A 22742-nucleotide genomic window follows, 5' to 3' on the forward strand; every position below is an offset into this window, starting at 1 on the left:
CTTAACTCCAGTTATAATATTTTAATTTTGGTATTTCCATAAGATATATTTAAGATATATTTATTTATTTAAATGTTTTAATATCCTGTGTTTTATATTTGTTTAATCTTGGTAAATTAATTTTTACATTTTTCTGCTGAATAGCCATATCATCGCTATAGACCAACTTCAACTTCAACAACTCCATCATCCACCTCTTCGCTCTCCACCTCCACTAGCTCTCTTTCAACTTCAAGTCAACTAAATAGACCAAACAGCCTTATAGGTATAACTTCTGCCTATTCTCGGAGTGGAACAAAGGAAAGTGAGAGAGGTAGGAGTACTGTTCCTGAAGGGGTCTTTTTTGTTGTTTTTGTTGACAGAGGGCTGCTTATGTTTCTAAAGATAGTTCAAAATGGGATGTGATACGTAAGACCGCTGGAGATGTATCTTACTCCCATCATCTGTAAGAAATTCCAAAACTTGCATATAGAGAGAAAAAAAGATTTTCTGTACTCGGTGTTGTTTTGCAGCCATGTAGTATGTGAATCTGTGTTTTTCATTGGTGGGTCATAGAGACGTCAAGTATACTGCCTTCAGTATCCACATAGTGCTGTCATTTCTGCTTTAACACAGCAACAGTTATAAAATACCACATTTCAGAGTTTAAATACTTCCAAGTATTGAGGAGGAATTTTACTTGATTAAATAATTGCTGAATAACAGCATTTGTTTCAGTCCTTCCACACTGAAGGACCCTAAGGACCTCTCAAGGTTTCATGAGCAGCTGAAAACAAAGGGAAGGGGATATTTGCGGCGGTAGTTCAGAGTATTTAATGGAATTTATGGATGATTTATGTAATCTTAAGATAAGGATCAGATGCATGATTCAGAGGTCAGAAAAAAGCTTTTCTCTGATGTCACAGAGGTTTTGCCCTCATTTCAAATGTGAATCACCTGTTATAATTCTCAGAGATGTTGTGCCTGATTGGTTGGCTGTCGAAGGAGGAGGCTGTTGACATACACGGTGATCTGTTCTCTCTCAGAGGCCTGCTGCTGTTGACTTGGGAGAAATACTTTAATTCAAGTTAATGATCAGTTGAATAGGATTACTGATTGAAATTGATAATTTTGTTATACAGAGGATCAGATTAAATGATCCACTGAACAGATCTCCATTTACTATATAGCAGTATTGCCATGTTCCCTATACTCGTGTTTTCTGAGGAAGTTACTGGGGCTAAGCTTCAGGGATACGCTTTCTGATTTTTTTTCCCTCTGTCCTAACATGAACTGAAATTTGGATTAAGGTTCTGCAGTAACTCATGCTTGCTCTAGGGAGCTCTTTCTAGACTGCTCTATGGAAAAGATTTTCATGGGTAAATATTACAGCAGGGGATTTTTTCAAATTATGACTTTAGGAGGAGAAATACATTACCATCTGAAAGCTTGGAGGTAAAATCATTATTTATTTAAATAGGAAAGGTGTATGTTCACCATGAATATTTGTATTTCCTTCTTTTCTGTTTAATTCTTGCTTCACACTAAAATGTTTATTTACCTCTGAAGACTAGTGATGGTAAAGTTATAAGTGATGCTTCTATCTGAACTCAAATCTATGGTTTCCTTCTTTAATAAAAGAACAGCAGACTAAATAGACTGAAGGATAATAGGTAAATAGCTTTGGTTTGGGCAGGTTTGTTTAATAGTTTTTTTGATACAAATTACTGGTAAACATAGAGGGGAACAAACACAATCCTGAGGTATTATATCGGTTTTGAATTGCAGTTGAAAGAGAAAGGAAATACATAATACAGTATTAATCTAATCTAGGAAATCCCATTTTATTCTTCCTTAGAGCAAAAATGGAGAGAGCTGTGATGAAAAGGGGAACTCTCAAGGAGGGCATAACAGACTTTTAAAAGTTCGGATTTTTTAATATCAAATTCTTGATGTAAGCAAAAAAAATCTTGTTTGATGAAGAATGGTGAAGAATTATCTCCTCTTATTTTGTACTTTTATATGTCTACTGACACAGGTGTTTAGAATTATTACATGACACTTGAAAATTGAATTTTAAATCTAATTTGTAGTGTAATACTGTTACATTGAAACGTTTTGTTTGGGTGGCTGAGATGGAATTAGTATTTTGCAGTTGCTGTTCAAGAATTGGAACAATGTTTATAGTATTTTGGAGCTATATTCTGAGGAATGTATATTACAGCAAACTGTATGTGGTAAGAAGCTCTTTAGTGAATTTATTTCAGGTAAAAAAATAAATAATTTTAAGCATTTTAAAGACAATTATTTCAGAAAATTTTCAGAAAATTAGATTGTATCATACAGTGAGTAAGAAAGTTGTTATTAACAGAAGGGGGCAAAAAAGAGGAAGAAAAGGAAGAAGATAAGTCACAGCCTAAGACTATAAGGGAAAGGCGGCGACCAAGAGAAAAACGACGATCTACAGGAGTTTCCTTTTGGACTCAAGATGTAAGTAAACGACTGCTACTGCTGATTTATAAGCTTAAGTTGTAGTGATATTGAATGTGTATAGTGTATTCTTAAAACAGAGAATAGTTTAGAGTAATACAGTACATAACTAATTGTTCTGGAAAAACTGATGCTTTTCAAGCTATGTATTCTCTGTTTTGAAGCTTTCAGGAGCAAAATCAAAATTAAGTCTAAGTTGTGTTGATAACACTAAAAAGAATTCTAAAATACTATAATAACCATAACTTAATAGGAATTAATCATATTCTAAGGAAAAAAAAAATCATTAAACAATTGTTTTTCTATGGCATGCATACCAAAGCTTTAAGAATGAGACTCGTTGTACATTACAAGTAGCCACGTACTTATAACTGAAAGAACTGCTGTCAGATTAGAAGGGTTATAGTTGATGTTTCAGCCGATTCCCTTTCACTTTTCTTTGTCATGGGTTCAGTAGTAATTTTGTAAAAGCAAGATTTTCTTGTGCCAGACGCAAAGTTCTGTTTCCTCCTGGTGCTGAAAACATGTACTTGTTCAAGAATTTTCATCCTATAACCCATATATTCTCTGTATGTTTTAGGTAGGATTCTACTGCTCCTAGGTTTTCACATTAAAAGTCTAGAATGCCTTAAAATCTCAGTAAGCTTTCAACAGCTTTTAAGCTGTTAAATTAAAAGCTAATTAAGCTTTTAATTATTTTCCCTCTCCCACCTCTTTCACCAGAGTGATGAAAATGAACAGGAACACCAATCCGATTCAGAAGAAGGAACAAATAAGAAAGAAACTCAGGTAATTTTAAAAAGACAATTAGTTTATTAACTTCCTAACAGATGCATTTTGATTGTAAAATTTCTGTTGCAGTTGGATTCAATTAAGAGAGTATATAAGGTAGAGTTCTTAAGAGTACTTTCTGATTAATAATTTTTGGCTACAGTTGAGTGCTATTTCCTTTGCAGGCTTTAATAACAATTTTTAACGTATTAGCAATGGCTAAAAGTGATGTTTTTCTCTTTCATTCTGATTATGTAGTATTAGCATCCAGAAAATGTAGCTGCAATTTCTGACACGTAGGTCAGGGACATGTTGCAGCAAGTTACTGGAGGGTGCTTTCAGTTTCTACCTTGCAAGGATCTTTGTTCCATCTGCTCTGTTATTTTCAGATAAATTATGTCTAGTGACTTATGCACACTAATTAAAACATTTTAAAATGAAACCCAGTGGTGTCAATAATGTAATTAACAAATAATAAGAGAAGTTAATGTAATGAAGTGTAGAAGGTTGAAGAACACAATGTATGTGATGTCTCCATTGAATAAAAATGGATTTCTGAACATCCTATTTCAGTATTATTAGTTATGTTAAAACGTCAGTGTAAAACAGTATAATAGGCTTGATTTGATGGAAAAAGTCCTTATAAACTGATTGATATGTGACAGTGGGATGAGGGGGGTTAAAAGCGAAGTAGTGACTTAAACTGTACTATAAAATGGTGTAGCAGAATCTATTTCTTTTGACCTAAACCATGGAGTAACACACTACAGAAACTACACACTACAGGTTCATTACCGATGAATAAAACTCAAATGAGGTCTCTCTCCTTTTTATAAAAGCTTCCATTACACCTTTCTTAAATACTTTAGTTAAGAGATTCATTCTGTGCTGTTTTGATTTGCTGCATTTTTTTATTTCCGTGTCCCATTAGCATAAATGCTTAGTCCTGTTTCTTTTCCTTCCAGTAGTACATATCATTATCCTTAGATCTGTAATTACTTCATATTCTGTTCTGTAAAAATTCATTTTGGTAGAATGTGCATGTGGTGCTCCTGATAGAATTAGACTTATATAAAACTGCAGTGAAATAGTGGTAAATCAGGCCCAAAATTATTAATATGATCTATGATTAAAAGGGTGGGCATGTTGGGTTGGGATAGTGGAGAAGTGTAGAATTGGCTGCCTAATCATGGCTTGACTTAGGACTTAAAACATTCTCTTAGCCTGTATTCTTCCTACAAAAAAGACTTTGGTAGTTTGATTTCATTATAAGTAATATATATAATACCAGATTTGAGTTCACGGAGGGCTCTGAAATAAATTGAGTGTGTGAACCAAGTTCACTCTCACCTAGTGACATAAATTGATTTTGCATTATTGATACAAGCTGTTTTGTCCCATCAGTTGCAGAAAATATGAAAACAGTGAGTTGAATAGAAAAATAAGCATTTCATGTGTTTTTAAGTTTTCTTTTCAAATTCTGTCAAACCTAGTGTGGAATTTCCAGTATAGTGTCAAAATTGCAAAAAAAGTCCAAGCCTTGTAATTATTATAATCCTATTAACTATAATATATCTCAAAATTTGTATAGAATTTCATTGTTTTCATATTATGCTTTTGTTTCCTTTGCATGCAAATGGTTTATCAAAGATTTAAAACATGATGTAGGTTTCAAGTAACTTCCTGTCTTTGATAAACAACTAGTTAGCATTTACAGTGATAACTTGAAAACTAAATATATTACTTTTGACAGTGCAGTACTTTGCCACCTTAGAAAAATAACACTGGAATAGATCATTACCATTCTAATAGGCAATTTGTTCCCAAATCCATGGCAAGAAGTGTGGGGTTTGCTTACTTTTTAAATGCCTAAAGAAACTGCACTTTCCTTTTTTGCAGTTGCTAAATCTACTGTAACTTTAAATACATCTTGCATGCTTTATTGTAGATACTCATGGTTATTTGCTCGCAAATCCTTTTCAGTTCTGGGAAGAGAAAAGGAAGATATATGAATAAACTAGAATTATAATGAAAGACATTCAGAAAATATATGTGGTTTTGAGTTGTGCTGATTATTTGATGTAGTGCTATTCAGAAGACAGAAACTTCGGAAATACTGAAATTCTTTGTTTCTCCCTTATGTGGTGCTGCTGTTGTTCTTTTTGCTTGGTGAAGCTACAAGCCAGAGGTAGAAGATGGTAACTATAAACTTCCAAGGGCTTTGGCGGTTACTCAGGAATTTAAACTAAAGAGAGGAGGTCAAGAACAAGCCTTGCAAATGAGCGCATGCTACAAAGAAAATTAAAGAACCTTAGACAAAATAATTTCTAGTCTGAAATCTTTAAGGAACCAGAAAAATTATTATCTTACTTATCTCGGCGGTCTTTGAAGGAACTGTCTTAAGATTTCAGTTTGTGCTTTCTTGTTCTTCAGTTTTTCAGAACAGTCTTTTGACTTCTTAGCTGATCATTTGTCCATAAGGGAGAGCTCTTAAAGAGAAGACAGACTTTGTTGAGCACTTTGACAGTTGGAAGTTGTTCTAAGGAAATTTTTTTCAGGCTTCTTAAATTTTGTTAAGGCTTGTTTTTTTAGGCTTTTAAAAAGCTGAGAATTTTTTCAATTTGCACAAAAAATGCGATGTTACTTATAGGAGATTGGTGTTCCTGCAAGAAGGATAGTCTTAGAACTAAGTTGTAGGATAGCAGTTCAAAAATTAGGAAGTCGGAAGATCACTTTGACAACTGAGAGATTATAAGTTAAAAAGTGTTTCTGTGAAGGCTGTTTTTCAGTTTGTATTTAAAAAAAAAAAAAGAAATAAGAATTTGAACAAGTACTACAACTATGGTTTGGTTATAATTAAATGGACTGAAATTTTCTTTTGCCAGAGATCAGGTATGTGACTTCTGAAAGGTCAAAGCTAGCAATATTAGGATAAATAAATGTCATTAAGTCTTATAATTCTGTGGGAATAAACATGAGAAACTAGCATTATTAAATTAGTATGTTCATTAAATGCTGTACTCGGAATTTGTTTCTCAGTTTCACAGCTGTGGCAGTTTTACAGAAACACTGATTGGTAACAGTAAAGAAAATTCCACCTGACATTGGTGTTTTATTTCCATTACCAGTAATTATCCTAAGCTCACTAAAATGTGATGTGCCTGTCTAGAAGTTTAGTGTACATTTTCAGATACACAGTTTCTTTTGGGGCCCCCTTATGGTCTGTATAGACTAATGGCATAGGGTTAGAAGTACGTGTTATTTCGGGTTGTGTCAGTAAGGATATATGTCTTAATTTTTCATTACTGCTTGTGTAGCCAATGTAACTGTGGCTGCTCAGTCCTGTGACTGTACGAGGAACATCTATCTCCTGTGAGATAGATCTATCTCCTGCACGGAGATATCTGTATTGGCATCATTTCTCCTCAAGCTTTATGCAAAGTTTGTAGACTTCTACCTTTTCAGAATTTTTTTTTGTCAAATGTCAAAAATTGTGACTAAGCTGAACTGATGGAAATTGAAGGGGAAAAGAAAGAAAGAAAGAAAACAGCTGAGACTGTGCTAAAAAATGTTCCAAATGTTTTTTGTGAAAAGTAAGGAGAACAAGAACAGGCATGTGCTTGAGAGATGTGCTGCTCTTTCAGTGAGGTGTGGAGGCTGGACGGTGCTTGAGCAGCGGGAGCAAGGCTTCACAGCATTCAGGGAACGCTGATAGACAGTTTCCTGGTGATTATGGAGTCCTTGTCCAACTTGCCAGGTTCCCAGCCTCAGCCAGGAGAACCGGAATGGGCTGTGTCTGTGTTTTCCTACCTCTAGTAATTAGTGTTTTCTTGCCTCACCTGTTCATTTGTTGTCCCCCTGTGTAGGCTGGAAAATTTTGTTCCTAACATAGTCCGTGTATTACTTAATAATTTGCCTTTCCGTTTGGAAGCTGTAGCGCAGCAGGGAAATGGAGATCTGGGAGGGTTTCACATTCCCATGGCACCATGGGGAGCCCACTAGAAGCGAAGAAAAACAGCCTTTAGAAAGTGTATTTGTTAAGAAATAGTGTAGGGATGGTTTACTTCTTGGGGTGGCTGTCCTACATTGTAGGTAAAGGTTAAAAGGATCAGCTTAGCATTTTTCTGTACACTGCATTCCTTCAAGGTAAAAAGAGAATACCTAAAGTCTTTACAGACAAAGCTTCCTCTGTTTTGTTGAGGTGAGAAGGAAGCAGTGAAAAAGGGATTTTTGTAGGTCATTGATAACATGGTGGAATTCTGTAATCTCACACTGATCTTACTTAAACATACGATAATGCAAGATAAGACTCATACTTAGGTGGAAGTTAATGTTGTTGTGGCCAGTAGCTTAAAAACTATTCATGTATAGGTGCGTGTGCCACCTAACTGTGACATTTTCTACAAAATCTCTTGAGTTCTCAGCATTATTCGTGCTCTTAACAGAAAATAGCTATGTTTTGTTAGAATTGGTTAGGCTACAGGACGTACTTTTGATATCCTATGTGTAGTAAATGCACTGCAAGGTGTCAGAGGGGAAATGGAGTATATTGTGGAGAACGTAGCTATTTTCCTCTATGCAAGTTGAAAAAATATGATTTCCGTATAAAAAGGAAAGCAAATAAACCACACTGCCCCAAAAAATCCCACCTATGGGGAAAGCTTCAGCCACGGCTAGGTGAATAACATTGGAGGATGTCCAGGTGATAATACATCAGTAGAGTTACTTGATTGAAATGTCTTCACTCAAAATTATTGTAATTGGAATAAATGATGAATCTGTATTGACCACTCAGAGGGGAAAAAGGTCTGTATGACTGTTGTAATGCTTAGAGGGGTACTCCCTCGCTCTTAAATCATCACTTCTCATTAAATTTTGCTTGTCAAGTAGAGTGAGTGAACTTTGTGCCTGTGGATTCATCTGGAATGAATTAAAGTAATATAAAAAATGAAATTATGTCATTTAAGTCTAAGAAGTACTTCCTTATCTTGGTGGTATAGGAGCTTGTTTGCCATCGATCTATGTTGAAAAGGTGATCGCATATTTTATATTATTGTTTTGAACTGAAGTCATTATTATGTTGACCTATCAAAACATTATTGCTAATGTTAGAGAAGAGGAGGAAGGAACAGAGAATTCAGGGAACGCAGTTCTGATGCCTTTGATAACAGGCAGGCAAATCGCAGAATGCACCGACTGCTGAAATGACTCCAGTGTTTAGGACAGTCTGGACTTTTAGACTGTAATGTTAACGTCCTTTTAAATCATATTTTGGCAAGCACATTCTGGCACATATTTCTTTTTTGTTCCAGACATAACAAAATTGAAGCTTGACAATGTTCAGATAACACATACTGTTGGATAGCATATGCATTTAACACAACTGTTTAGCTATACTTGTTCACAGATTGCTATATATTTATTTAATTAAATTATTAACTTGATCTATTCTTTTTCTCTCTCCCCACCTCAGAGTGATAGCCTGTCAAGGTATGTGCAATTTAAAGAAGTGAATTTAAAATTGTTACACTTTTTATTCACATATTCTCATTTTAAATTCTTTATGTACAAATTCAGCTTAACCCCAGTAGTCAGCTGTGTTTGAGCTTTAAAAGGCGTTAATGATATTTAACATTTGTATGAAATACGGTTGTAAAGCTACAGTACTGAATGTTTTGTTCCATGTGTGGGTGGGATACTCCAATCTGGGGAATTTAGTGGACTTTGTATTTGTAGTGCACTACAAGAAGGCAGGACAGAACACAGTGGCTACAGTACCATTACCTACAGATTTTTCAGCACGAAGTCAGCTTTTACAAAGAAGACAAGAAGTTCTTGTTGCCCCTCTTTTAGAATGCCCTACTGAAAGTTTTCTAAGGAATCTCAAGATTCCTTAAGATTTGTTTAAAAGGAAATGCAGAAATATCAATCACTTCTTAAAAAGTTTTAGTTTGTTTTTAGACCTTTACAAATAATTATTGGATTTTATTATGTTCCATCTGTGCTGAAAATATTAATACTGGTTGTAATTTAGTGATTAATAGGATAAAGAATTTACTGAAGATTTGTTTCATAGGCTGCTTCTGTTTAAATAGTGGCATTCACAACAAATAGTTTGGAAATCTCCTTGGTTTCTGTAATAAAACTTGGGGAATTAATCTAGGCTGATATTTCAGAGATTACTTTTTTAAAACCCTTCAATTAAAGTAATAAGGTTTTTAAAAATAGGTCTTCTTTAGAAATAAAGAATAATTATAGTATCTAAGCTACTACATCCCTTAAGATGTAAATATTTTCTTGAATTAAATAATTTGATTTAAAAGATTTCTCTGCATAGAAGGCAGGCACTTGGCAGACTGAGCAATTTGAAAACATTTGCACAAGAGGATCTTGAAGTACTGAGGGAATGTGAAAATTACATTTGTATTGAAGTAGAAGGTAGTGGCTTAACTAAAATATATAATAGCGTTTGGCTATTTTTAGCTGGGTAACGGGAAACTCGCAGTGTTTGATACAGTGTGTGGTCTCAGCTTCAATACAAAGGGAAAGAAAAATAAGAACTTTTCTTTTACAGGTATGATACGGGATCCCTCAGCATGTCTTCAGGTGATCGTTATGATTCAGCGCAGGGGCGATCGGGGTCACAGAGTTACCTTGAAGATCGAAAACCATACTGCAGTAGACTAGAAAAAGAAGATAGCACTGATTTTAAGAAGGTATCTGATCCAATAGCTTTGGTGTGAAAACAGGACTTCATTACTGTTTTTCAGACATTGTCTGGAAATAATCTCACATTTCATCACAAATGCTGCTTAAAGGAACTCAGCTGAATGGGGGAGCAGAACAACTGGTACAGTGGGGGAAAATACACAGTACAAAACTGCTCCTGGCTTTTGCACTTTTCTCTTCAAGGCAAGGGAGAAATCCAGGGGAGTAAAGATACATTTGGGTATTTTTTATGACAAATACTACCATATTATTTTTTTTGTTGATTGTATCATTAAAACTGCTTTATACATATGTGAAGCCTTTTCTTTTATATGTTTGCTACCTTACATACATACAGTGTAAAAATTTGTTTAGATCTTGCTTTAAAGTAGAGGAGGATTTTGTTGAAAAGTTTACTGTGGTGTCTGATGTGTGAAGTCTGAAGCAAAAAAAGCGGCAAATATTTTTTTAATACATGTATAGTAAGTTATGTGCTCCTTATGCAAAATTGCTTGTTTCTAGAAATATTTGGTAACAGTTCCTTAAAGTGCTTGCTAATTCTGTCTGTCTTTAAAATCTATAACTGATTTTTTTATTTTTTAGATTATTAACGTATTTGTTCATTTACATGTAGCTCAATCGTGGTTTTTAAATTTTTCAGGTAATCTCACTGAATTATTATTTGGTATTTTTTTTAATGTATATTTTCTTTTAGCTTTATGAACAGATTCTAGCTGAAAATGAAAAACTGAAAGCACAGTTACATGATACCAACATGGAACTTACAGATCTTAAGCTACAGTTGGAGAAGACCACTCAGGTTTGTATAAAACAAAAAAGCATGTACTTGGCTGACAAGGTACATAAGCAAACTAGAAGCATCCCAGGGTATGGGCTGCTCTTTACTAGGCATCAACTTTGTTTCTTATCCAAAAATGGGAGTGAAGAAGAGTATCTCTCTGTTTCTAAACAGAAGTGAGCACAGGGTTCTGGTCTTCAGCTGTGAGCAAAATGTGTGTGAGACTGCCTCCTACCTGTTTAAGTAGTAGTGGTTCTGGCCAGCATGTATCTGGAATTTCTTTGCAGGGTAGGGATAGACACTTTCTACACTGCTAAGCTTATATTGAAAGTGTCAGTTGGGATTGATTGATTAATTCATAAACCTGCTGGCAGATTGGCATAAACCTGCCAGTTCTTCCTGACTGGTTAGATAGCTTTATCTTAGAACTGAAGAGCAAATAGTGCACTCCAGTTACAGATAACTGCTGTCAGATAAGAGTGCTGCATACAGTAATACCAAATATGTACACAAAAGTTAAATTCATCCTAAATTGCTGTAGAAAGAATGTTTCCTATTCTCAGATCACATTTACCACAACTTACCTGTGTAGGTACTAAAATGTCTTCCACCTGCACCTCATAAATATCAGTGAAGTACATTAAAAAAGATGTTTGGTTTGTAATGCTGTTAGACAGAAATACTATATTACTCCTATTTGCCAAAGGCTCTGTAGTGATTAAATTGCTTAGGGATGGTCACCGAGGAAGTGCGTGATAAATCCAGTTCATTCTTCTTTATTCTTTATTTCAGTGTTACTTCCCTGAACACACTTTAAAATGCTTTTGAAGACGTACTTCGGACAGAATACTAAAATACCCAATTGAATTGTTATTCCTCAGTTTCATGTTGTTTAAGAACAAGTACCAATGTCTTTATTAATTTTGTGTTTCAGAGACAGGAAAGATTTGCTGACAGATCACTCTTGGAAATGGAGAAAAGGGTGAGTTTCTGCCAAGGAGCTCTTAAGTACTCCAATTCAGGCTTTTTTAGTTTGTTTTGCAACCCCTGGCTTGGACATATTTTAGTGGGAACAGAAGCCTTTCTTATAACTTGCATTTTTTAGAAGATTTGGGGATTTTAGGTTTCAAAGTGGCAATGAATGTGAGATACTGTGAGATAGATGGAATTACTCTTAAGAATTGCCTTCAGGTTCCCTCTTGATTCGTGACGACCAGGTTCTAAGTCCCACTGCCCTCCAGGGATCTGCCGCTTGTTCCATCTCATCCAAAACAATGTTGGCACTCCAGAGGGTTAAGCAGATTCAGAGTGTCTCATCTTCTAATGCATTTCCAGCATTCAGAGACTTTTCCTCAGAGCTTTCCAGAGGCATGCATGTTGTTTTACCAATTATTGTTGGTAATGAAGTAGCTGCTTCTACCTCACAGACATGCGACCTTAGACCTGCTAGTGATATAAAATTAGTTATAATCTGTCTCTCTCCCTGTACTGTAACTTTTTCCAGAGGGAATATGATAATGGGGCAGGAGGGGAAGAATGAGTAAGAAGTGTGGGAACAGGGGTATCGAGGTCAGAGACAACCCTAAATTGAATGGGAAAGGAGTCATGTAATAAATCCATATGTGAGATAGGCTACAGGAATTATTTCAGAAGTTGGACACATGATAAGTTTAGGCTGTAGTTTCATGGTTGTTTAAAATCCTCCCCTATAGAAGTTTAGTTCCACAGTAACATAAAGCAAACTGTGTTGATTTTGTTGCCGTCCTGGCTTCATGACCTTGTCCACGTTCCTTTCTCCTCCCCTGATCCTGGAGTCACACAGTAGACACTTAAACAGGAAGAAAACTAAATGGACTTTGATAGTAATAAGTGATATGGTAAACATTAATTTATTCCTGGTAAACTTCACATTCACTAGCTTTTTATGTTTACTTTCCAGTATTTGAGGTTTAGAAAACAATTTTTAGTTCTACAAACTAGTCTGGTGTATACACAAACACTTGGTAGATTTTGTAGGAGCACATGGAAATGTAGAAATGCTCTCAGGCACCTCCTGAACTTCCGTTATCTTTATCATAATAATCTCTCCAGGTAATTGCAGAGACCTTTCAGCACCTATTTCTCCTTGATTTTTTGGCATCCTGCTGTATACAGAGATTTCATCAGTAGAAAAGTTTCATCAGCAGCTTTAATTGGTTTCTTGCCTGCTATCATGGCCACACAAGTGGACATTTAATTATTTCATAGATTTAGCTGTGTCCATTGCTCTGTAGGTTCCATACTGCAGAGCATTCAGTACTGCAGAGCTAGACATTATTTCAGTTTTAAATTACTGCTTTGCTTTTTCCCAGAATAGGCCATGGCATTAAAACAATTGACTATATTAGAAATTCTTGCACCTTTTTTTTCTGTAAAGACATAGCCCAACAGCAAATGGAATAGAATAGCATGGCATGGAATAGACTATTTCAATTGGAAGGGACCTACAACAATCATCTAGTCCAATTACAAAATGTCTTTCAGAAATGTTACTCTTCCTAAAGGTACTAGTACTAAAGCTAGCAGGTAAAAAAAATAAAACTAGTGGTAATGCTGTATGGCTGAAACATGATTTACACAAGATTTAGATGTTCCTTGTATTTTATAATTTTAAACTTTTTTAAAGACAAGAATTTAAAACAGGAATTTATTTGTGATGGTATTTTCCTTGTTATTGTTAAAATCTGGAGTTATTTTCACTTTGAAAGTGACTGAAGCAGCATTCCGAGCTGCTAGTCATCAATAGCTGATCTCTAGAAATAAGCTGACCAAATTCAGGTCAGATTGGGGATCTTTAAGAACAATTTTTGAGACACCTTTTTGTAACAATAGATATGTAAAAGGCAGAAACATTGTAGAGATTTTCTGAGTATACTTTTCCAAGTATATGAGTTCACTAAAATAAAATATAAAACTTAAGATGTTTGCATTCATTACATGAAGAAAAGGGGAGGGGAAAAGTAAAGCAATGAGAATAAATTGGATGAAATAAAAGGCTGGCAGAGAAAAACCTGAAGGCATCATTGAACTATGGCATTTTCAAGCTGGAACATACCTTTTCAGTAAAGAAGATGGGAACATTTACTAAACCTAGAATTGCACAGTAATAAAACTTAGAGAATACTGGCTTTGAATTTTATTTGAACTCAGCCTTCAGAAGTGGGTTTCCATGATGTGATTTGGCAATGCATTGTCAATATTGTTCACTTGAGAACTGTTTACCAGAAAGGGGTGATTTCCATGGGGATGGGGGTGCAGATCGGATCACAGATGCAGGGTCCTAGCAATACATAGGCAAAAATAAGGGTTTCGTTAAGGACCTGTCACTCTAAAAAGTACTGTAAAAGCCCTTTGCAGAATTTCATATGATGTGATGATAAAACTCAAACTGCTGTGTTTCAGTCTGGATCAGAATTCAGAATTGCAGATACCTTTAACCAGTTTTCCCCAAATTTAGAATTCATTGTCTGGGAATTTGGGTTGTGGAGAGATATATTTTTTGGTTTTACTGAATTTACGAATATATGTAGGCATATACATCTGGGTTTACTTTTTAATATTTTTATAATTTTGGGGTCAATTATTGACCTGTGTGTATCCCTGTATCTCAGTTTCACTGCACCAAGACTGTGGTTCCTTGTTGCTTTGATAAATACAAATGAGGTTTTGTATTTTATAAGCTGAGAGACTAGCATGAGTGTTGGGTTTTTTTCATTCTGAGGGTTGCGAATGTTCCTTGGCATACCTTATAGAGTTGTTGAAGTATATCATAAAATTTTAGACTGCATAAATTGCAAACCCTTTCTTTGAGTCCAGGGACTAATCAAACAATACTGACAAACCTTCCCAGTGAAACTGTAATGTGTTATTTTGCTGGTATTCCTCAAGCCAGCTCCTAAAAGAGTAAGCAGTTCAGGAAAAAGAGAAGCATAGCTTCATCTAATCAGAAGGAGATGTTTTTACAATAAATCTTATATCTAGGCCAGTCCATTTTTTGTTTTATATAATGTGAAGTATACAAAGTTAATGAAGTAAGGATTATATTTAATTGGCTTTTATTGCTAATAGCTCTTCTTAGTCAAGCTCAACATGTTAGTTAAACAAATACGTCAAAAGGACTAATGATTTTTAACCATCTGAAATTTTGAGATTTATTTGATCATTCCTCTCTTGGTAATCACAGGAATTGTCAAATATTGATTAATATAAGGGCACTGATAATACATGTTATTCTACAAAGCCAGTAGGTAACTGGTACAATTCTAAGTAATGTAAAATGGTGTGGGTTTTTTGTTAGTCACTTGCTTACTGCAGTTAACTCGCTGGTACTTACTATGCCCATTACTGTCAGTCAGTATCATTATGGGAAAAGTGATAACTGAAAGGAGTTAAGTACATTAAGTACTAACAACTGCAGTAATCTATTACGTTGATAAACCTTTAAAGTTGTTTGCTAAAATGGGAAAATGTTGGGGTATAACTGCACTATGATTAAACTAAATTCAAACGATTTATATCTGAAAGGTGACCGGCAAGAGTCAGTATCTCCTGGGCGGTATGATCTAACCAAAGTTTTACACACTTCAGTCAATGCTGCTTGCTGTTTGCGTAACACCGTTGTATGCAGATGCATATGTCCACTTTGCAATAATCTGTTGCTTTTGCCTTTCACACTTTGGAAAAATCTGAATGTAGAGTACCGCAGCTGCTTTTAAATGAGATACACTGCATTGTCTGACACAGGAAAGCAAGCAATCAAGCTATAAACCCCTGAAGTCTATTGCATTAGCTATTCACCTGTCAGATGTGTTGAAAAATAGGTTTAAACAAAATAACGTCATTTTGAAGCACGGTAGTGTGTCTGCACTGCAGACTGCAGCATAGTACAGAAAACCCTAGGCTGACTTCCAATAAGCTGGCTTGGGTTCTGTAGTCAGTATAATCAAAACAACCTGAAGTTCTCTATAAAGGATAATTTCTCCTGCTTCTCAGGTAGAAAAAAAAAAACAAACGGAAAAAAAACTATACTAGAAATGCAGAAAATATTCAGGAAGCATTTGCTTAAGCAGCAGGTAGTCTTACATAGCTACATTTCTTTGGTACTCAGCTGAGCTCCTTTAATGTAAATTTGGGTGTATCTACACTACGTTGCAGTTTATAGTGAGGACAGATCCCACTGAGCTGAGACAGATGTTTCAGCTACGTTTGCTGTCTGTGAAAGCTTACACTTTTGTGCTTCTTTCTTCTTTAATATTCTTGTTTGCTTCTGATCATTTTCTGCATTTCTTGTATATTAAGCAATTACGGAAGCCTAGCTCATGATTAAAAAAAAATCCGAACAAATGGTGCTTATGACCTGTCTAAATTTGTGTAAAGGAAGGGGTATATTTTGTAGGACTTGATGTAAATTTCTCTATCTCTTCCTCCTCAGATACTAGAGTTCCATATTGACAAAATTTCTATATATCACTGCCATCACAAGTTTCCTGTCCACACTATGCTTTTGGTTGTATGATCTTTGAAACTTGAAGTATTTCACTGTTACCACAGTATTTACAAGCAGTAATTTCTTAAAAATTGCATTGTTCAGTGTTAACACACATCTTTTGATTTAGGAAAGAAGAGCTCTAGAAAGAAGGATATCTGAAATGGAAGAGGAACTGAAAGTAAGTAAACTACTATCCGTTAAACTATTAATAACAAAGTGTATGGCTATGTCAGGGCAACGTGTCATCTGGCAGTGTTACTGGTCTCTGTAACTTCATTAGAAAATAACTAAGTTATAGCTGTGTTTCAAAATCCCTCGTGATACAGCTTATAGCAAAGCTGTTACACCAGCATAAGCAGTCATACAGGTAGGACTTTGAAGAAGGCACGGAGACTTACGCTTCTATACCGTATTGGCTAACAAGAAACATTCAGAGATGCTTGCAGTGAAACATATCTTCATCTAATGAAGATGGAATTGCAATCTATGTTTTTGATGTTATACTCTGTATTTTATATATATATATATATATACACACTTACAGCTTAAAAATAATGGTAGCATATAATTTCATAGATGTTTAAGCATTAAAAGTTGCTTCAACCTTTATCTCATGCTCTTTTAATTATGTATTAGCACGTTACCAACATCAAAACTCTTGTTTGTATAGAGTGAGTAATAACACAGTTTTAGTTAATCAAAAGCAGTGGATACATTTCAGACTTGAAAAGTAAGTACTATTTACCACATGCACTGATTACTGTTTTTCAACTGTGCATAAACTGAATCCTAGAAGGAAAATACTTTTTTTAATACATTTCTGGCCTTTGTTTTCAACCAGTCATGGTAAGACTTTTCTCATTTCCTGGTTTATCGATGTTAAGTCCTCTGATATGATTAAGAAGGGTGAGAACTTTGGCAGGTTTGTTTTGTATTATGTCCTTGGATATAATACTGGAGAGGGCCAACCCAACTGGTAGAATTTAAAGTATGTCTAGAAAACTATTGGAACATGATGAAATAGAAAACATTTTTGCACTCCAAAATTTTAAAGAATTTTGACATTTGATATTTGTCACTGATTAATATTTTTTGATAATCATTTTTGAGCTCCCTCTGGTGCTTGGAAATGGTATTAACTTCCAAATACTTTTCATTAAAATACATGCACGGAGTTTCGTTGAAATAATTGAAACAGACAGGCAGATGTAGGCAGAAGGCAGCCACGATGCCTCCAGCTCCCTTGGATTCAGGCCAAGATAGTTTGCTGTAAGGGAGGACACAACGTCTCTCGTTCCTAGAGAGGTCTTTAGAAGTGAAATACGTAGAAAAACAAACTGGAAAATAGGAAAAAAAAATAGGAAAATAACTGTGTCTAAGAGTGGAAGACAGGATGTGTGCTTCTATCATCAGCCTGTAAATTACCGTTAGGGAAGGTTGGGCTTCTGAGAAAAACAGAGAATGCAAATATATTGCCTTTTTTTCAAAAGCTTATTTTCAATAAGCAATATGTGAAAGTTTTGAATTAAAGATTAGATACTCTTCCTATCATTTGTTGCACTGCCGTGTAAAAGTATATGTTAAATGTGTCATTATTTACCGACTTTTGAATAGGAGATTTAGTTTGTGCAATTAGGATGTTAAGTAAAGAATTCCAGGAATAGCTCTCATTGTTAATGTATCCTGAACTGTTTTGGAAAGCTGTGACTAATCACTGCTGGTTCTTAGATTGCTTTTCAAGAATGTGCCACTTGTTTGATACTTTCCTTTCACAGCGACTTATCTACTTTAAACAGGACTCTCTCTTCTAAGTTTTCTTTCAATTCTGCTCATCTCCAGTTCTTTTATACATAATATACATGCTGTTTTTCTCATTTTCACTCCTATTTCTTTGATTCCTGCAGAACCTGCAACAAATAAAACAGATTCAATCTTTGAGACACATAAATGAGCGACTGGTGACTGAGAATAGGGCCTTGACCCGAGTGGTTGCCAAGCTGTCAGGGTCCTGTAGGCAACTGCGCCCTGTGGACTTGTAATTTCTTCCTTCTCCTTTGTGTAGCCAGGCAGGTGTTGACGTTCAGTTTGTGCTTGGGTAGAATTTTAGTATTAACACTTGTGTGTCAGAAACTGACCTGCTGCTGCTCGGTTATGGAAGTGTGGCTAAAGCATGGCGTCCGGTGTACCGACTACAGGTGTCCCAGATGTGTTGGTATGTTGTGGCATTGTCCCTACTAGCACTGAAGCTTGTCCTTCCTTACTTGAAGATAAATTGGCAGTGATCCAGGAGACCTTTGACATGTTAAAACCTTGGCAACAATCGAAAGGATTTGAGTTCCCACTGGGATAGGCTGAAGTCACTCCCTCGTTTTGATGTTTGAGTAAATGCTCAGATAGATTTGCCTCTAGTTTCAAAAAAAAAAAAAAAAAAAAAAAAATTGAAATTAAGAATTAAGCTTTCTTACTGCAGTATAATTGAAGTGCATAGAATTGATACAAATCTAGGCTCAGCTAAAGAATGTTTGAGAAGTGGTTCAGTGCTGTGCATTCCTGACCAGTTGCATTACCAACTTTATTTCTCAAATTTCTTGTGTTTTAGTGTTTAGAGAGGACCTAAGTCTTTTCTTTCAGAATTGTGTTGGAATTTCAAGTCGATTAATATTTTCACGTATTAACTTCCCATGTGGTTCTGGCCAATTCTTATTTTTATCTAGACACCTTAAAATAGCCAGTTTCAGCCCTGAGTCGATGTTATTGATTTATATTGCTATAGATGTAGGCATTCCAGTCGCGGACCGGAATCCTATCGTGCGAACGCTGTACAAACACAGACACAAAAAAACCTGCCTAGTGTGTCAGATTGGTTCATACTTACTGGGTCATCTGGTTTAGCCCCCTTCTGTTAAAGGTATGAACTGGTTTGAGTTTCATCTTGGAAAAAAAATGCCAGTTTGTTATCCTTGGTGTTACTGCAGGGATGTTTCAGAAACCCACTGAAGGTTCAAAAATTTGACGTGGAACAAAATCTATGTGCCTTTCTTCCTCCTCTTATATAAAACAACTGGATAGGGTGGAGGTTTCAGTGAGCTTTTAAGATCTGTAGGTGAAAAAAAGATAATTTCCTTCTGCACAGTGACTCTTGCTAAACTGCTTCCCCTCCCCTACCCCCCTTCCCGCTTACAGGCAAGGCAGTAAGCGTATAGTTCTTACATTCCTGCTCACAAAGTCCCATCTCAGGTTTTCCCCGCTATGAGGCATGAAATAAAGAGAAGGTTTATCCTTTGGCTTTGTGTCTTCCTGGAGCTGGTCTAACAATAGGATGTGGATAGAAAGGTTGTTCCTGGTTCAGGCCCTGCATTCCTCGAGGTTCCCTTGTGTTAACCCTTGCTGAGCGAGTCGAGTCAGCTCCCTGACCTGGCTGAAAACAAATCCCTTTATTTGCTACATTGCTTGATATCCATCTCGCCCCAGCGTTGTTGAATCATTAAACGAACACGCAGAAAGCAGCAGGAGGATACTGCTGCATGCGAAGGAAGAGCTGGGCAGCCCGTCGTACAGCAGCTTCAGCTGACAATGTGGGGTTTCAACGCAGCTGAGCGAATCTAATGACTGCTGTCTGCAGCCACACGTCCATACCGCCTTTTTTTGCTAGCACTGGCATTCCTTTAACCATGGTAAGCCAGTTCAGGGTGTTAACCCACAGAAAACTATTCAGTATTCCTTTTTTGTAGGGGGAGTTTTCAACAGCAGATGGTTGTGGAGCTGGAGGAGCTAGGCTAGGAAAAGAAAAGCAACAGAAACCCAGCGGGGAGACTTGACATTATGTGGGTAGCTTAACCCTAGCAGTGTGCCTGATTAATCTGAACAGGTACCTTAACAGATCTTGAGCTTTTTATAATCTTAACTTACAAAGCGTTTTGTATATAAAAACTGTTAAATCCTCCAGCAAACACAGACATTAGTATTACTGTACAGATCCGAGTTGGCTTCACATATATCTGGTGATTATTGAGTAATTATTTGCTCAACTACAGCACTGCAAAGTTACTAGCTAGTTGTATAATACAGCCAGGCAAAGTACTGCATTTGTAATCTTATTCAAGAATCTCATCACAGGAAGATACTTCACTATTTTAGTGAGAAGCAAATTGAAATTGAAAGTGTTAAGTGCCCTGTGTAACTGTAATTTTACTGGATTTACTGCAAAGCTTTCCTTTCCTGCCTCTGCACATTAAAGGTGTGTGGTGTCACCTCATGAGAAGTTTTGAGTACCATAGGAATGCACTGCTCCAAGAAAACTGTATGTCTTTGGCTAGGTTTAAAGTATGTGGGGATTAGTGTAGATGGGAAGCATAAGTATTTTAGGTTACTTGAGATTATCCTTCCTGATCAATTTCCTATTACTCATAACTGCTTTTGCCTCCTACCAGTCTTCCCTGATTCTTTAGCAGACTCACAACAAAAAAGAAAATATCTTCTTAATATATATTCTACCTTTTACTTTAATCAGGATTAAAAATCTATTGACAGAGATTTGCAGACATGTAATGGTACTGGATTATGTTAAAGCTCTAAATTTGAGCAGCGGCTTTTTGGTTAAAATAGTTCCCCAGAAGATACACCAGTCTGTGGGTCTGCCTGTATGTAATTAAGCATTATTGGCTGCAGGTCCCTGGTCAATAAGCGGAGAGAGGACTGTGAAGGTTGCTTTGGGCTTTCATTGGAAGCCATGCATGGCAACACCTGTTGAGATACGCAATTAACAAGAACAAAACCAGACTTCCTTGCTTCCTTGTGCACAGCTGCATGAAGGCTATTATGGTTTCACCCAGGATCTTTGCTATAGAGTCTTTAACATAATGAAGATGAGGAAAGAAAGGTGTTAGTTGCTTTGCCTGAACAAATGGCTGTTTCATTGTTTGCAGATACATGTCATTGAACAACCCCAGGTTTATCCTAACGTTACAGGTGCGTGCACAAATGCATAGTACACGCGCCTGTATCTGGGTATGATCCCTAGCACGTGTATCTCAAACAACAGTAGTTGGTTTTCACAGCTTAGAAAACTTAATGCAGATAATACTTGAAAATTGCCAAGTGGTTACTTGTGTTGCTCAATTTAAACACCTTGACACGGTTTTTGAAAGCAATCAGCATTTTGCAGCGCTCTTTGTTAAGTGCACAGATCTAACTCAGCTATACTGGAAGCTTCCCTCTGACTCTGTGAAGAGCTTGGTTTAGGTGCCTTGCCCTAAGCTCCACCATGGACCAGAGTTGGAATCCAGGTTAGCAGAATGATTTTTACTTACTCTAACTGTGGAGACCACCTTTGTTCCTGTTACGATCTCCTGTTGTCTTCTTTTCACATACTCCGATATTGGCATGTAAATAAACTAGAGATCCCATAGCCTCAGTTATCTTCAGTGCACCATCACGTTTTACTCTGAGAGTAAGAAGAGTCTGGTGAACTGAGTGTGGACAGGACTTCCTTGGAGAAAATGAAGCGTCTAGTGTAATGCACAGCTAATTAACCCTGCTTTTTTAAACTTCTCGGTTCTTTCTGTTCCATTATAATTTTCTGAATATATTGAAAGCATAATTTTGTTTGAATAAAATGAAAACAGAACTAGTGGCACAGAAATTTCATCATGAAAAATGATGTAGCAGTTGTTACACAGGTCACCAGCTGGACTTAGGCCTCCTGCATGCACTTTGCACCTGAGGTTACTGAATAACCGCTCTGCAGGAATAAGCTGTTACCTCCTGTGCAAACCTGCTGCTCGAAACCATACATGTAATTTAGCCATGAGTATTAAGGGCAGTTTGTTATCAGTGTGTGAATGTAGATAGGAAGAACTGCTGAGTTTACTTCTGGTTTCTCTGACAAGTTCTATTCTCCCAGCACAAACCTCTGTGCACTGACGTGTCCTCCGTTCCTGTCTGATCCTGTCCAAATCTCACCTCACCTGGCTTCTGCCTTCCGGCTTTTGTGCTTGCCTGTCACCCATCTCCTGTGGCAGCCTTAACTTGCCAGCTCCTAACGTGTGTGCCTGAGTATGCAGCCCGGCGTTTCGGGGATCTCTTTCAATGATCTGATCTTGTGTGAACTGTGCTATTGAGGGAGATGATCTCAAATTATAGGATGTGCGCTCCAACACCAGTTTGGAAGTGGTGGGAAGATTAACGCTATGAGCTAATGAATCACACTGTATCTGATCAGGATGAAGTCATCCAAGGGCACAGTGGTAGATATGCTTAGCCACAGCATGTTTTTTTGAAACTCTGCAAGTGCAGTATAGACAAAGCTCGCTAATTTGTTGGCAATTAACATTTCTTCGTTTTGCACTGAAATTCGAAGCATTTAATTACTTTCCTCGTGCTATTATAAATGCTTTTGTTGGAGGCTTGTCATCTGCACCACTGAGTTTTAGTGCATCTAGTCCAAGCAAATGAAAACTTCTAATCTGT

At 36.4% G+C, this 22742-nt stretch overlaps 1 protein-coding gene across 4 annotated transcripts in view; it reads left to right on the plus strand.

The window, feature by feature from the left end:
- PPP1R12A (protein phosphatase 1 regulatory subunit 12A) overlaps window positions 1-22742 on the plus strand; it is a 126044-nt gene that overhangs the window by 100737 nt on the left and 2565 nt on the right. For 2 of the 4 annotated variants that reach the window (XM_074166371.1, XM_074166385.1), the window contains 8 exons: window positions 145-313; window positions 2351-2469; window positions 3193-3258; window positions 8714-8730; window positions 9815-9956; window positions 10664-10768; window positions 11682-11729; window positions 16402-16452. In XM_074166371.1, coding sequence (XP_074022472.1) covers window positions 145-313; window positions 2351-2469; window positions 3193-3258; window positions 8714-8730; window positions 9815-9956; window positions 10664-10768; window positions 11682-11729; window positions 16402-16452 — 717 coding nt within the window. Of the gene's footprint in view, window positions 1-144; window positions 314-2350; window positions 2470-3192; window positions 3259-8713; window positions 8731-9798; window positions 9957-10663; window positions 10769-11681; window positions 11730-16401; window positions 16453-18178; window positions 18341-22742 lie in introns of all 4 variants that reach the window. The other 2 variants (XR_012463706.1, XM_074166377.1) reach the window with 2 other exon arrangements.

Source organism: Numenius arquata, chromosome 2 (genome assembly GCF_964106895.1).
Source record: "Numenius arquata chromosome 2, bNumArq3.hap1.1, whole genome shotgun sequence".
NCBI lineage: Eukaryota > Metazoa > Chordata > Aves > Charadriiformes > Scolopacidae > Numenius > Numenius arquata.